Here is a 13,173-nt window from a genome sequence, read left to right as displayed (position 1 = left end):
ATCAGTGTCTTATAGTTTTCTGCGTACAGGTCTTTTGTCTCCCTAGGTAGGTTTATTCCTAGGTATTTTATTCTTTCTGCTGCAATGGTAAATGGGAGTGTTTCCTTAATTTCTCTTTCAGATTTTTCATCATTAGTGTATAGGAATGCAAGAGATTTCTGTGCATTAATTTTGAATCCTGCAACTTTACCTAATTCATTGATTAGCTCTAGTAGTTTTCTGGGGGCATCTTTAGGATTCTCTATGTATAGTATCATGTCATCTGCAAACAGTGACAGTTTTACTTCTTCTTTTCCAATTTGTATTCCTTTTATTTCTTTTTCTTCTCTGATTGCTGTGGCTAAAACTTCCAAAACTATGTTGAATAACAGTGGTGAGAGTGGACATCCTTGTCTTGTTCCTGATCTTAGAGAAAATGCTTTCAGTTTTTCACCATTGAGAATGATGTTTGCTGTGGGTTTGTCATATATGGCCTTTGTTATGTTGAGGTAGGTTCCCTCTATGCCCACTTTCTGGAGTTTTTATGATAAATGGGTGTCAAATTTTGTCAAAAGCTTTTTCTGCATGTATTGAGATGATCATATGGTTTTTATTCTTCAGTTTGTTAATATGGTGTATCACATTGATTGATTTGCATATATTGAAGAATCCCTGCATCCCTGGGATAAATCCCACTTGATCATGGTATATGATCCTTTTAATGTGTTGTTGGATTCTGTTTGCTAGAATTTTGTTGAGGATTTTTACATCTATATTCATCAGTGATATTGGTCTGTAATTTTCTTTTTTTTTTTGTAGTATCTTTGTCTGGTTTTGGTATCAGGGTGATGGTGGCCTCATAGAATGTGTTTGGAAGTGTTCCTTCCTCTGCAATTTTTTGGAAGAGTTTGAGAAGGATGGGTGTTAGCTCTTCTCTAAATGTTTGATAGAATTCTCCTGTGAAGCCATCTAGTCCTGGACTTTCGTTTGTTGGAAGACTTTTAATCACAGTTTCCATTTCATTACTTGTGATTGGTCTGTTCACATTTTCTATTTCTTCCTGGTTCAGTCTTGGAAGGTTATACCTTTCGAAGAATTTGTCCATTTCTTCCAGGTTGTCCATTTTATTGGCATAGAGTTGCTTGTAGTAGTCTCTTAGGATGCTTTGTATTTCTGCGGTGTCCGTGGTAACTTTTCCTTTTTCCTTTCTAATTTTATTGATTTGAGTTCTCTCCCTCTTTTTCTTGATGAGTCTAGCTAATGGTTTATCAATTTTGTTTATCTTCTCAAAGAACCAGCTTTTAGTTTTATTGATCTTAGCTTTCGTTTCTTTGTTTCTATTTCATTTATTCCTGCTCTGATCTTTATGATTTCTTTCCTTCTGCTAACTTTGGGCTTTGTTTGTTCTTCTTTCTCTAGTTCCTTTAGGTGTAAGGTTAGATTGTTTATTTGAGATTTTTCTTGTTTCTTGAGGTAGGCTTGTATATATGAACTTCCTTCTTAGAAGTGCTTTTGCTGCATCCCATAGGTTTTGGATCGTCGTGTTTTCATTATCATTTGTGTCTAGGTCTTTTTTGATTTCCTCTTTGATTTCTTCAGTGATCTCTTGGTTATTTAGTAATGTATTGTTTAGCCTCCATGTGTTTGTATTTTTTACATTTTTTCCCCCGTAATTCATTTCTAATCTCATGGCGTTGTGGTCAGAAAAGATGCTTGATACGATTTCAGTTTTCTTAAATTTACTGAGGCTTGATTTGTGACCCAAGATGTGATTTATCCTGGAGAATGTTCCGTGTGCACTTGAGAAGAAAGTGTAATCTGCTGTTTTTGGATGAATGTCCTATAAATGCCAATTAAATCTATCTGGTCTATTGTCTCATTTAAAGCTTCTGTTTCCTTATTAATTTTTTGTTTAGACGATATGTCCATTGGTGTAAGTGAGGTGTTAAGGTCCCCCACTATTAGTATGTTACTGTAGATTTCCTCTTTTATAGCTGTTAGCAGTTGCCTTATGTATTGAGGTGCTCCTATGTTGGGTGCATGTGTATTTACAATTGTTATACCTTCTTCTTGGATTGATCCCTTGATCATTATGTAGTGTTGTTCCTTGTCTCTTTTAACATTCTTTATTTTAAAGTCTATTTTATCTGATATGAGAATTACTACTCCAGCTTTCTTTTGATTTCCATTTGCATGGAATATCTTTTTCCATCCCCTCACTTTCAATCTGAATGTATCCCTAGGTCTGAACTGGGTCTCTTGTAGACAGCATATATATGGGTCTTGTTTTTGTATCCATTCAGCAAGCCTGTGTCTTTTGGTTGGAGCATTTAATCCATTCACGTTTAAGGTAATTATCAATATGTATGTTCCTATGACCATTTTTTTTTTTTTTTTTTTTTTTTTTTGCGGTACGCGGGCCTCTCACTGTTGTGGCCTCTCCCGTTGTGGAGCACAGGCTCCGGACGCGCAGGCTCAGTGGCCATGGCTCACGGGCCCAGCCGCTCCGCGGCACGTGGGATCCTCCCAGACCGGGGCACGAACCCGCGTCCCCTGCATCGGCAGGCGGACTCTCAACCACTGCGCCACCAGGGAAGCCCATATGACCATTTTTTTAATTGTTTGGGGTTTGCTTTTGTAGTTCCTTTTCTTCTCTTGTGTTTCCCACTTAGAGAAGTTCCTTTAGCATTTGTTGTAGAGCTGGTTTGGTGGTGCTGAATTCTCTTAGCTTTTGCTTGTCTGTAAAGCTTTTTATTTCTCTATCAATTCTGAATGGGATCCTTGCCGGGTAGAGTAATCTTGGTTGTAGGTTCTTCTCTTTCATCACTGTAAGTGTATCATGCCACTCCCTTCTTGCTTGTAGAGTTTCTGCTGAGAAATCAGCTGTTAACCTTATGGGAGTTCCCTTGTACATTATTTGTCATTTTTCCCTTGCTGCTTTCAATAATTTTTCTTTGTCTTTAATTTTTGCCAATTTGATTACTATGTGTCTCAGCTTGTTTCTTCTTGGGTTTATCCTGTATGGGACTCGCTACGCTTCCTGGACTTGAGTGGCTATTTCCTTTCCCATGTTAGGGAAGTTTTCGACTATAATCTCTTCAAATATTTTCTCGGGTCCTTTCTCTCTCTCTTCTCCTTCTGGGACCCCTATAATGCGAATGTTGTTGCATTTAATGTTATCCCAGAGGTCTCTTAGGCTGTCTTCATTCCTTTTCATCCTTTTTTCTTTATTCTCTTCCATGGCAGTGAATTCCACCATTCTGTCTTCCAGGTCACTTATCCATTCTTCTGCCTCAGTTATCCTGCTATTGATTCCGTCTAGTGTAGTTTTTATTTGTTATTGTATTGTTCACCTCTGTTTGTTTGGGTCTTCTGGGTCTTTGTTAAACATTTCTTGCACCTTCTTGATCTTTGCCTCCATTCTTTTTCTGAGGTCCTGGATCATCTTCACTATCATTATTCTGAATTCTTTTTCTGGAAGGTTGCCTATCTCCACTTCATTTAGTTGTTTTTCTGGGGTTTTGTCTTGTTCATTCATCTGGTACATAGCCCTCTGCCTTTTCATCTTGTCTATCTTTCTATGAATATCATTTTTGTTCCACAGGCTGCAGGATTGTAGTTCTTCTTGCTTCTGCTGTCTGCCCTCTGGTGGATGAGGCTCTCTCAGTTACAGCATTTTTATCAACTGATCAATATATAACCCTGCTTTATGTGTTTCTATTTAAAGACATCTTCTTTAACAAATGCTGTTCACTCATTAACACTGAACTCACAGTCAATAGCACCATATCTCATGCATGAATGAAGCTTTCTAACATGTGTATTTTCTCCACATGGCACAATACAGCTTTCTCAAGCTTATGAACACTAGGCAGCACTTCAGTACTATGCTTGGGGGCCATTTTAAAGGAAGAATTCACAAGCAAAAATCATAAAATGTGAAAAATATGGCACTAAATAGACCTCAAAAAGGACAACTGTTTACAGTATGAGAGCTGAAACAGGAAGGCGAAGTATTGCTTTGTTAAACTTTGGGGAATGCAAATGACCATGACAGCACTTTCAGTATTGATTTTGGGGGTAGAAATAAATGTTTGCAAGTAAGCAGATTCATAAATATGGGATATATGAATAAGGAAGGTCAACTATAATTCATTTTAAAACATTTTTTAAAGATTATTTTTTAAATAACAGTTTGAGGTTCACAGCAAACTTGAGAGGAAGGTACAGAGATTAAAAACATTTTTAACTAATGAAGAAATAATATGAATATATATTTAAATATACACATAGTAAATGAATGAAATATTCTGGTTACAGAGAACTGTTAGTTTCTACATATATCTGAATTATCTATTTCTATAAGATAATGATGAGAACAAGTTTAAGATGGAAGAGAAGTGTGTATTTCAACCTTACTGAAATCCTAGGTATTTAAAATTCCTGGGACCCCCCCTGGTGGTCCAGTGGTTAAGACTCCAAGATCCCAATGCAGGGGGCCTGGGTTCGATCCCTGGTCAGGGAACTACATCCCACATGCTACAACGAAGATCCCATATGCCACAACTAAGACCCAGAGCAGGTGAGTGAGTGAGTGAGTGAGTGAATGAATGAATGAATGAATGAATAAATTGATAGATAAATAAATAAAAAAATTCCTTAGTCAAGAGCTTCCACACTTTCTTACCTGATACTAGTGGTTTCTGTGTATTGGACAGCCATGAGCTGAGAATTTGAGCCCTGTTCCAGAGCACCCTGAAAGATAAAAAATGGTTAGATGTCATATAATGTAATTATATGAAAAGCTTCCTATATTGACTCATTCTACGTTTACTAACTTCATTATAGTATTCATAAAGTTTGTTTGGGTTTTTTTTTTTGGCTGCTTTGGGTCTTCCTTGCTGTATACAGGCTTTCTCTAGTTGCAGCGAGCGGGGGCTACTCTTCGTTGAGGTGCATGGGCTTCTCATTGCGGTGGCTTCTCTTGTTGCGGAGCACAGGCTCTAGGCACATGGGCTTCAGTAGTTGTGGTGCACAAGCTCACTAGTTGTGGCGCACAGGCTTAGTTGCTCCATGGCATGTGGGATTTTCCCAGACCAGGGATCAAGCCTATGTCCCCTGCACTGGCAGGCAGATTCTTAACCACTGTGCCATCAGGGAAGTCCCTGTAAAGTTGTTTTCATGAATATACTGACATATTAAGTTCACATAACTAAACACCAATATAGAAATTAGAACTCTTTTGGTCACATTCTGGGCTGAGAGATGTGTCTTACGGACAGTAAGACATTTAAGGCACTCCCCACAAAGATTAAAGAAATAGCTCAGGACTTCCCTGGTGGCGCAGTGGTTGAGAGTCTGCCTGCTGATGCAGGGGACACGGGTCTGTGCCCTGGTCCGGGAAGATCCCACGTGCCGCGGAGCGGCTGCGCCCGTGAGCCATGGCTGCTGAGCCTGTGCGTCCGGAGCCTGTGCTCCACAACGGGAGAGGCCACAACAGTGACAGGCCAGCGTACCGCAAAAAAAAAAAACTCAAAAACTTAGTCCAAGTATCACAAGTTTTATCACCAAGTCATACAAGTATTACTGAACATATAACGACTTACGTTTGTCTAAAATAATTATTTTCTGAATGAAAATTTCCTGAATTATGAAAGGTCCATAATGAAACTAGATCTTATTGTTTACTGAGTTAAACACAAAGATCTTCATGCCTAAATACACCTGTGGACTAATCCATCATAAAGATATCTCATCAATGATTCTTGGCCAGAGAACAGTCCAATCTGGAACCATTAGTGGTCCACACAGACTACACTGGAAACCTGTCTTCCATATAGCACCTGCTTTGCACTATGCCTTCTTATATACCCCAGCAGCTTTGTAAGCTGATCTTCAAAAAAGTTTTATAAGAGTACCAGAGTTCAAGAGCACATTACCAATTATTATGTTAGGAAGTGACCTTATTATTACCCTGTCAAACAGTGACTTGAATAACTGTTTAATCTTAAGATTACTAGCATTTGTTCATTACTATATCCATCCATCCTTCCTTCAGCAATCAAACTTTCATAGAGTGCCTACTACATGTACTGGTGCTACAGAATTTAACATTTGACTTTTGCCCTCTAGAAGCTTGCAGTTTAACTGCGAAGACAGATATGTAGAAATGATATAATGTGATGCTAAAATAGAAGAATATACAAAGGGTTATGGGAAGAGAAGAGGGAACAATTTTGTTTGGTGGTAGATGGAACCAATATGCAGGGATGAATAGAGGGCTTCCAATTTCTGGCTCTGTAACAAGTCAAGGGTCTAATTTTATGAAAATCTAATGTCAGTCTTACATATAGTAAGTTTAAAAATGTGTTAAACAAAAATAAAAGGCACAGATAAAATGAAAAGAAAAACAAATACATTTAAATAATAAAGTACTGTATTTACTGATATGCTTTATCAAGTAAGTAGTAAATCAAGCCAAAATTAAACTACAGCTAGTGGATAAATATAAAATTTAAAATAAACAGATTAAATAACTGATGAATTTTAAATGATTTTGCTACTTTGGCACACATGAAATTAGCAGAGAAGTCTGAAAGAAGCCAGACTTCTTTCTCTAGGCTCAGAAATGAGTGGGTAGGCTTTAAGGAAAGCTGAGTTACAGAGACATCAGGCAAACGGCAATTGAATATGCCATTTACCTATCCAAGATTTACACCAATAAACAAAGGGACTTCTGAAAACTTGGCTATGAACTTCAGCATTTTTAGCTATGTGGATTTAGCAAAAGGTCACAATCAGCAAAAAAAAGTGAGACAGACATTTACATAGAAATGAGAAAGATATTAAAATCTCCAATTATGTTGCAGATTTATCTGTTTTTCCCTTTAGTTCTGTCACTTTTTTGCATTATGTTTTTGAAACTTTGTTACTTGGAGCCTATACATTTAGAATTTTTATGACTTCTTAATATGTCAAAAGATAAGGCAAAAAACTCATTTAGGCCAATAATTTTCATCTAATTTTTCATAAAGCCCATATTACCAGCTGTGTGGAATTCTCTACTGGCAATTATCTCTTCCTGCCCCCTTTTTGCTCTTCCCCTGTATAACAAGGGATGAAAGCCTGAAAACTATATTACCCAAACTTTTTTGCTACCAGGGTCTAGACATAATTTAGCTTCTACAAATAATATATACTTGCACCAGATTTGGAAAGCAGAAGGGAAACAGAGTCCATTTTTCCCCCAGCCATGGAGGCAGCTAACGTGTAGGCTTTGGCAGACTGGACACTGTATTCCAACGTCAGTAAACAGCTTTGGGACTCTGAGGTAACTGTGACATTAGTAATGAAGTATTAACAACCAATAAAGATACCATAATAGGTGAACAAAAAGTGCCTGAGAGGCCCAGAGAAACACATACTGGATAATCATGGAATCTCAAATGTCAGAGCTTAAGCTCATTTAGACTAACCCTCATTATTTTATAGTTGAAAACCGTCCCTTAATGGTTAAAAGTCCATGTTTCTCAATATACTTTTAATGTACTTAGGAACCTATCATGTGCTGCTTCCAATTAGTCTCCAAATAATCAAATAGCTTAGGAGTTTCCATTAGTAGATAAACAGGTAAACCTGGTGAAACATATCCCATCCCAAAATAAAACCTCTTCCTTGATTCTTACAGCTACTCCATTTCTCTGTTTCCATTAATGGGGATCATCCTGAAATAATTTTCTCTATTTCCTCATTTTATTTTTACTTCCTGAACCCACATCGCTCAGACTTTTGTCATCACCACTCCAATGAGACAACCTTCATCAAAGTCACTAACAAGTTCTAATAATCAAATCCAATGGTAATTTCCCAGTCCTCATCTTAATCAACATCTCAACCTCTGTAACAGTAAATCACATCCTCTTCCTTAAAACTTTCTTTGCTTGGGTTTTTGGATACAACTATCCTACATTTTTTCCTATTCTACTGGCCAGCCACTCCTCTTCCTTCTCAAGTGCTGATTTTTCCTCATCTTTTAGCCTCTAATGTTGACGTTGTTCCAGGGTTCAGTTCCTTACCTCCTTTCTCTTCTTTTTACCTTCTCTCTAGGTGATATCATCCCAAATTAAACTTCCAGTCTCAACCTCTCCCCTATACTCCAGACCTGGATATCTGAGTAGCCACCTGACTTCTCCACTTGAATGTCTAATAGCCATCTCAAACTTAATATATCTAAAACTCTTTTTTCTTGCCTCCAACTCCTCCTTCCCTACTCTCAGTCTCAGTAAATGGCATCATCATTCATCCAGTAGCTATAGCATAGGAATTATCACTGTTTCCTTTTTAATTTACAATAGCAATTTCATCATCTATACTTTCAAAATATATTTGGCATTCAAGTACTTTCCTCCACCTTCAAATCTACCACTCTAGTATGGCCCGCAATGATCTCTCACCTAGACTACTGAAATGGCTTAACTGGTCTCCCTACATCCACTCATGTTCCCTGCTGTGTTCTACTTGGGGTAGCAGTTAGAGCAATCTTTTAAAAATATAAATCAGATCAAGCCACAGCCTTGCTCAAACCTCTCAGTGCTTTCCTCTCGCACCTAGGATGAAAACCTAAGTTCTCACCATTGCATATGAGATTTGATATGATTTAGCCTCCTCTGTCTTTCTGACATCATCTTTGGCTACTCTCCCCTTAGTCATTGTAATCCAGCCTTACTCAACTTCTTGATGTTCCTCAAATACGCAAACTGTTTCCTCCTGAGGGTCTCTATACTTTCTATTCCCTTGGTCTAAAAGCTGTTTCTCCAGATTTTCTCCTAGACCTTTACATTTTGTCCTTCATTTTCTGCCTATGGCAAAAGCTATGTTCTCACCCCTTCTTCATCCCAAGCACATAGGAAGACTACATTTGCCTAACCTTCTGCAAGGGAGGCTGGGAAAAGTGACAGAGTTTTAGTCAACTGAACATTGACTAAAGTCCAGGCCTGATCCCTAAAACATGCTGCATGATCTTCCAAACTTTCTTCCCCAACACCCAAAGCTAAAAGCAAAGGATTTCAAGTTGCTGGGCTACAATGTGGAAGAACCTGGATTCCTTAGTCACTGCTTGGAGGAAACCCATTCTAGAGAGCTACCTCAAACTCTGGGTGAGAAACAAATTTTTATTCCATTAAACTACTTAGATTTTGAGGCTAAATGTTATAACAGCTGGTAATAACTACCTTGACAGTACCTTACTCAAGTGGTATCTCTTTAGAGAAGGATTCTCTAACCAACCAATCTAAAATAGCCACTCACCTCTCCATTCGAACTCTAACTTCCAATCCTGCTTTTTCTTTAGAGAACTTCTAATTTTTAGTATATTTATTTATTTATTTTAATTTAATTTTTTCCCTCATGATGAGAACTTTAAAGATCTACTCTCTTAGCAACTTTCAAATATACACTACAGTATTATTAACTATGGTTATCATGCAGTAAACTACATCCTCATGACTTCTTTATTTCATAACTGGAAGTCTGTACCCTCCACCCACCACCTCTGGCAACCACAATCTGTTCTCTGTATCCATGAGTTTGTTGGGGTTTTTTTTAAGATTCCACATGTAAATGAGATCATATGGTATTTGTCTTTTTTTGTATGACTTATTTCACTTTACATGTTTATTGTTTATCTTTCCCATTAGAATGTAAGTTCCATGAAGGCAGGGATTTTATCATACCCTCTACTGTATTCCCAGGGTCGAGAACAGTACCTGGCTCATTATTACTACCACAGGTAACATTTGCTAGGAGCTTGCAATGTGTCAGTCTAAGTGCTTCAGAAGTAGTAATAAATAGTTGAATGACAAAAAGACCATAAATGGTGCTTTGTGGTAAACAATATTAAGATAGAAGCCCAATTTAATAGGTTCTAAATAAGAGCTGTCATTAACCTGTAGCGCTACAAGTCTAAGTACAAAAATGCCCTCCACGGAGATGTGCCTTCACTTCTAAGCTGTCCTACATTTGAAAAGCTCTAAGAACAGAGGAGATAAACAGTATCATTTATTATATTATTTGTGCCAAAAACATGTCATACAGATGTCCATGCATAAAACCCCTGGCTTGAAAGCAAATTTGAGGGAGAGAGCAGGAAACAGCACTATGTCTGAAGAGGAAATACTAGTGCTATAAAACCTAAATGAGTGCTGTGAAACCTGGGAGGAGGGCTTCAATGGCAGTGACACCTGCTTCAGTAGCAGCAGGAGGTAGTGGGAAGTGGCTAAAGTTCAAGTTTCCCAAATGTTCCAAAGAAGAGAGCAACACATCTGCAGGAAGTCTTCTAACAAATATGCCAACTATTGTTCAAAGACAAGCAGAAACAAACCTGAAGAATATGGGTTTTCTGTTGATTATTTGTCGTTCTTCTCGACTTGGTCCTTTCCACTTCGTGTCTATGAACCCACCCTCGAAGTTCATGATTTAACCTATAAAATAGCTTAATTAGTTAAACATATTTCATAGAAACAGATGTCTCACCTTTGGTTGGAAATGAATTTAATCATATTCTGAGGTTCTAAAGAGCATTCCAAGTGCCTAATGGTTCAATATTCTTTTTTGATTTGAGAAAGCTAAGACACTTAATGTTAAGTTATTTTTAATGACATGCATTTTTATATGGTAGCCTTCTCAATCATGAGTTCAAAATTCAAAGAAAATTAGAGCTAAATACCTGGCAAACATCAATATTGGATGCAAAGGTTTTTCCACAAAATAGTATTTCCTGTTTCTGCTCTTGGACTATGTACACACAAATACTGGAGACACTGGAGAGCACAAAACAAGTCACAGGACTCCTAACAACAAATGGATTCATTAAAGCCTTTGAAAATCATGCTTTTTTTGGGAGTAGAAAAAGAATGAATCAACTGCTCAGGAGGAGAAATTTCAAGGTACTATAATCCAAATTTTCCAACACTGGAAATTAAAAAAAAAAAAAAAGCCAATTCAAATATAACTTCCCTTTATTTTGCTTACTCTTTAGAGCAGTTGTGAAGATGTCAGGCTATACTTACTTAAGTATAGTTGATTACTACGTATCACAAAAAAACTGAAGCAGTTTTTGAGGTTCAAAGATAGGATCCAGAATCACAGGAAAAAATTCAAGGGAAAAGTAGATAAAGAAAAGTATACTAATGTGAAAGTGACTCCAGAATCACATATCTTCAATTTATTATCTTCCTAATTTGAAGAAAAAGGTACTTTCCACTATGAATGTTACCACTGCAAGTCTAACACTTACCCTGAATTTTTATATTAATATCATTCTTCAGTTTTCAAAGAAGACATATTTAAGTATACAACCCCAATACCATCACATGAAATAGACCCATCACCATCTCTATCAGGTTGGTGGGGAAACTGGACAACAATTGATATGCCTACGGTTATTCAATAAATAATTCATAGTTTTCTCAACCACTTGGTTAATTTGAACAAATACTTTTCTAGGTTCCAAAGCTAAACACAGGAACCCACTCAGATACATCTGCAACAACTGAAAACACTCACCTGAGAGATTCTGTTGTGTTAATCAGGGGCTGACAGGGAGGTGGAGGAATATAGAGTAGTGGTTTTTCAGTTAGCACCATCAGGGCTTTGTCATTTGAAACAGAATGATCATATCTGAAAAACAGATTTACAAAATGTGTTACCTTCTGTCTTAAATTCCTAAGACAAAGATTGCTATAAGAAAGTCATTGCTAGTATTAAGTTTTCATGGAAATAAAAATATTGTATAAACAACGAAGTCCTACTGCATAGCACAGAGAACTATAGTCAATATCCTATGATAAACCATAATGGAAAAGAATATGAAAAACAATGCGTGTGTGTGTGTGTGTGTGTGTGTGTGTGTGTGTGTGTATACATATAAAATGGAATCACTCTGCTGTACGGCAGAAATTAACACAACATTGTAAATCAACTATACTTCAACAAAAAAAGTTTTTAATATTGTAAATAGAACACACTGCAAGAAAGAAGTGAATGTAATTTTAAAAGGAGGGAAGTACAGACCACACAGCACAAATTTCATTTTCCAATTTTCTACAGAGATTATCATGGTAGTTCACATTTATTGCTCAATTATTATGTACCCGAAACTAGCGATACAATGATAACACATGGCTCATATCTTCAATGAGCTCAAGGCATACACAGTGCTGCTGGAACAGAGGTGGTGACAAAGTAAGAGGGGAAACTGGGGGAAAGACCCACTGATTGATAGGAAAGACTTACGATTGACAGGAAAGTATTATGTAACCAGGACTGAAGTTTTGTGGTCATTCTCATCTCTGTGATAACAGAACTGAATAGTCTCCTTAAAACAGTGTGTGTGGTAGGGGAAAGGGAAAGCATAAAATACTTGGTAGGAGAAAAGTAAAAGCCTTGAAAAGCTAAATATAAATTTTAGAATCCCTAATAAAACAACAGAGTGACATTAACCAGTTATTCTATTAGCTTCAAAAAATATACTTTCCTAATCATCACAGTGATCTATATCATGTAAATTCATATCCAGGGTGTGATGTAGGGAGCAAAATCCGAGTTGAAAATTAGAATCTGAGCTGAGGGCATTATTGTTATTTATTCCCTTCAGTCGGCTATTTTAACCTTTCTCACTAAGAAATCTTAGCTCTATCTTGAATTTCTTTATATACAATACTCTGGATTTAGAAAACTGGATATATTAAAATCTAAAAAGAAAAACTATAAACACAAAATTGGACATAGCTAGATTTGTACTTTTCATTAATTCAATCAACAAATATTTACTGAATACCAACTGTGTGCCAGGTACTGCGCTAGGTGCTGGAATTCCAATAGGGAAAAAGGGAAATGAAGTCTCCATCCTCAAAGACCTTAGTGGGGAAGACGGACCAAATACAAGAAAACAAACACATAAAATAAATCCAAACTGTGGTAAGAGCTATGAAAGAAATAAGCATATGGTTGAAATAGAAAACCAACAACAATGCCTACTTTAGATAAAATGGTCTGAAAAGGAGATCGTATTTAAGACAAGGCATAAAGCATGAGAGGAAGCCAGCCCTATAGAAACTGGGGTAAGAGCGTTCTACACAGAGGCAGGTGGGACAAGGGAGGATTTAAGGAACTTAAGGAAAACTACTCACCAGCTGA

The 13,173-nt window shown here is 37.1% G+C and overlaps 1 protein-coding gene across 1 annotated transcript in view; it reads right to left on the bottom strand.

Moving 5' to 3' along the window:
* The window catches only part of ATF6 (activating transcription factor 6), a 216,134-nt gene that overhangs the window by 121,673 nt on the left and 81,288 nt on the right, over nt 1–13,173 (bottom strand). The window contains exons 11-13 of the mRNA XM_065885140.1: nt 11,542–11,655; nt 10,358–10,457; nt 4,667–4,734 (exon numbers count right to left, since the gene is read on the bottom strand). Of these exons, the coding sequence (XP_065741212.1) occupies nt 4,667–4,734; nt 10,358–10,457; nt 11,542–11,655 (282 nt within the window). The remainder of the gene's footprint in view (nt 1–4,666; nt 4,735–10,357; nt 10,458–11,541; nt 11,656–13,173) is intronic.

Source organism: Phocoena phocoena, chromosome 1 (genome assembly GCF_963924675.1).
Source record: "Phocoena phocoena chromosome 1, mPhoPho1.1, whole genome shotgun sequence".
Classification (NCBI taxonomy): Eukaryota; Metazoa; Chordata; class Mammalia; order Artiodactyla; family Phocoenidae; genus Phocoena; species Phocoena phocoena.
This window is presented reverse-complemented; position numbering and strand designations above follow the sequence as displayed.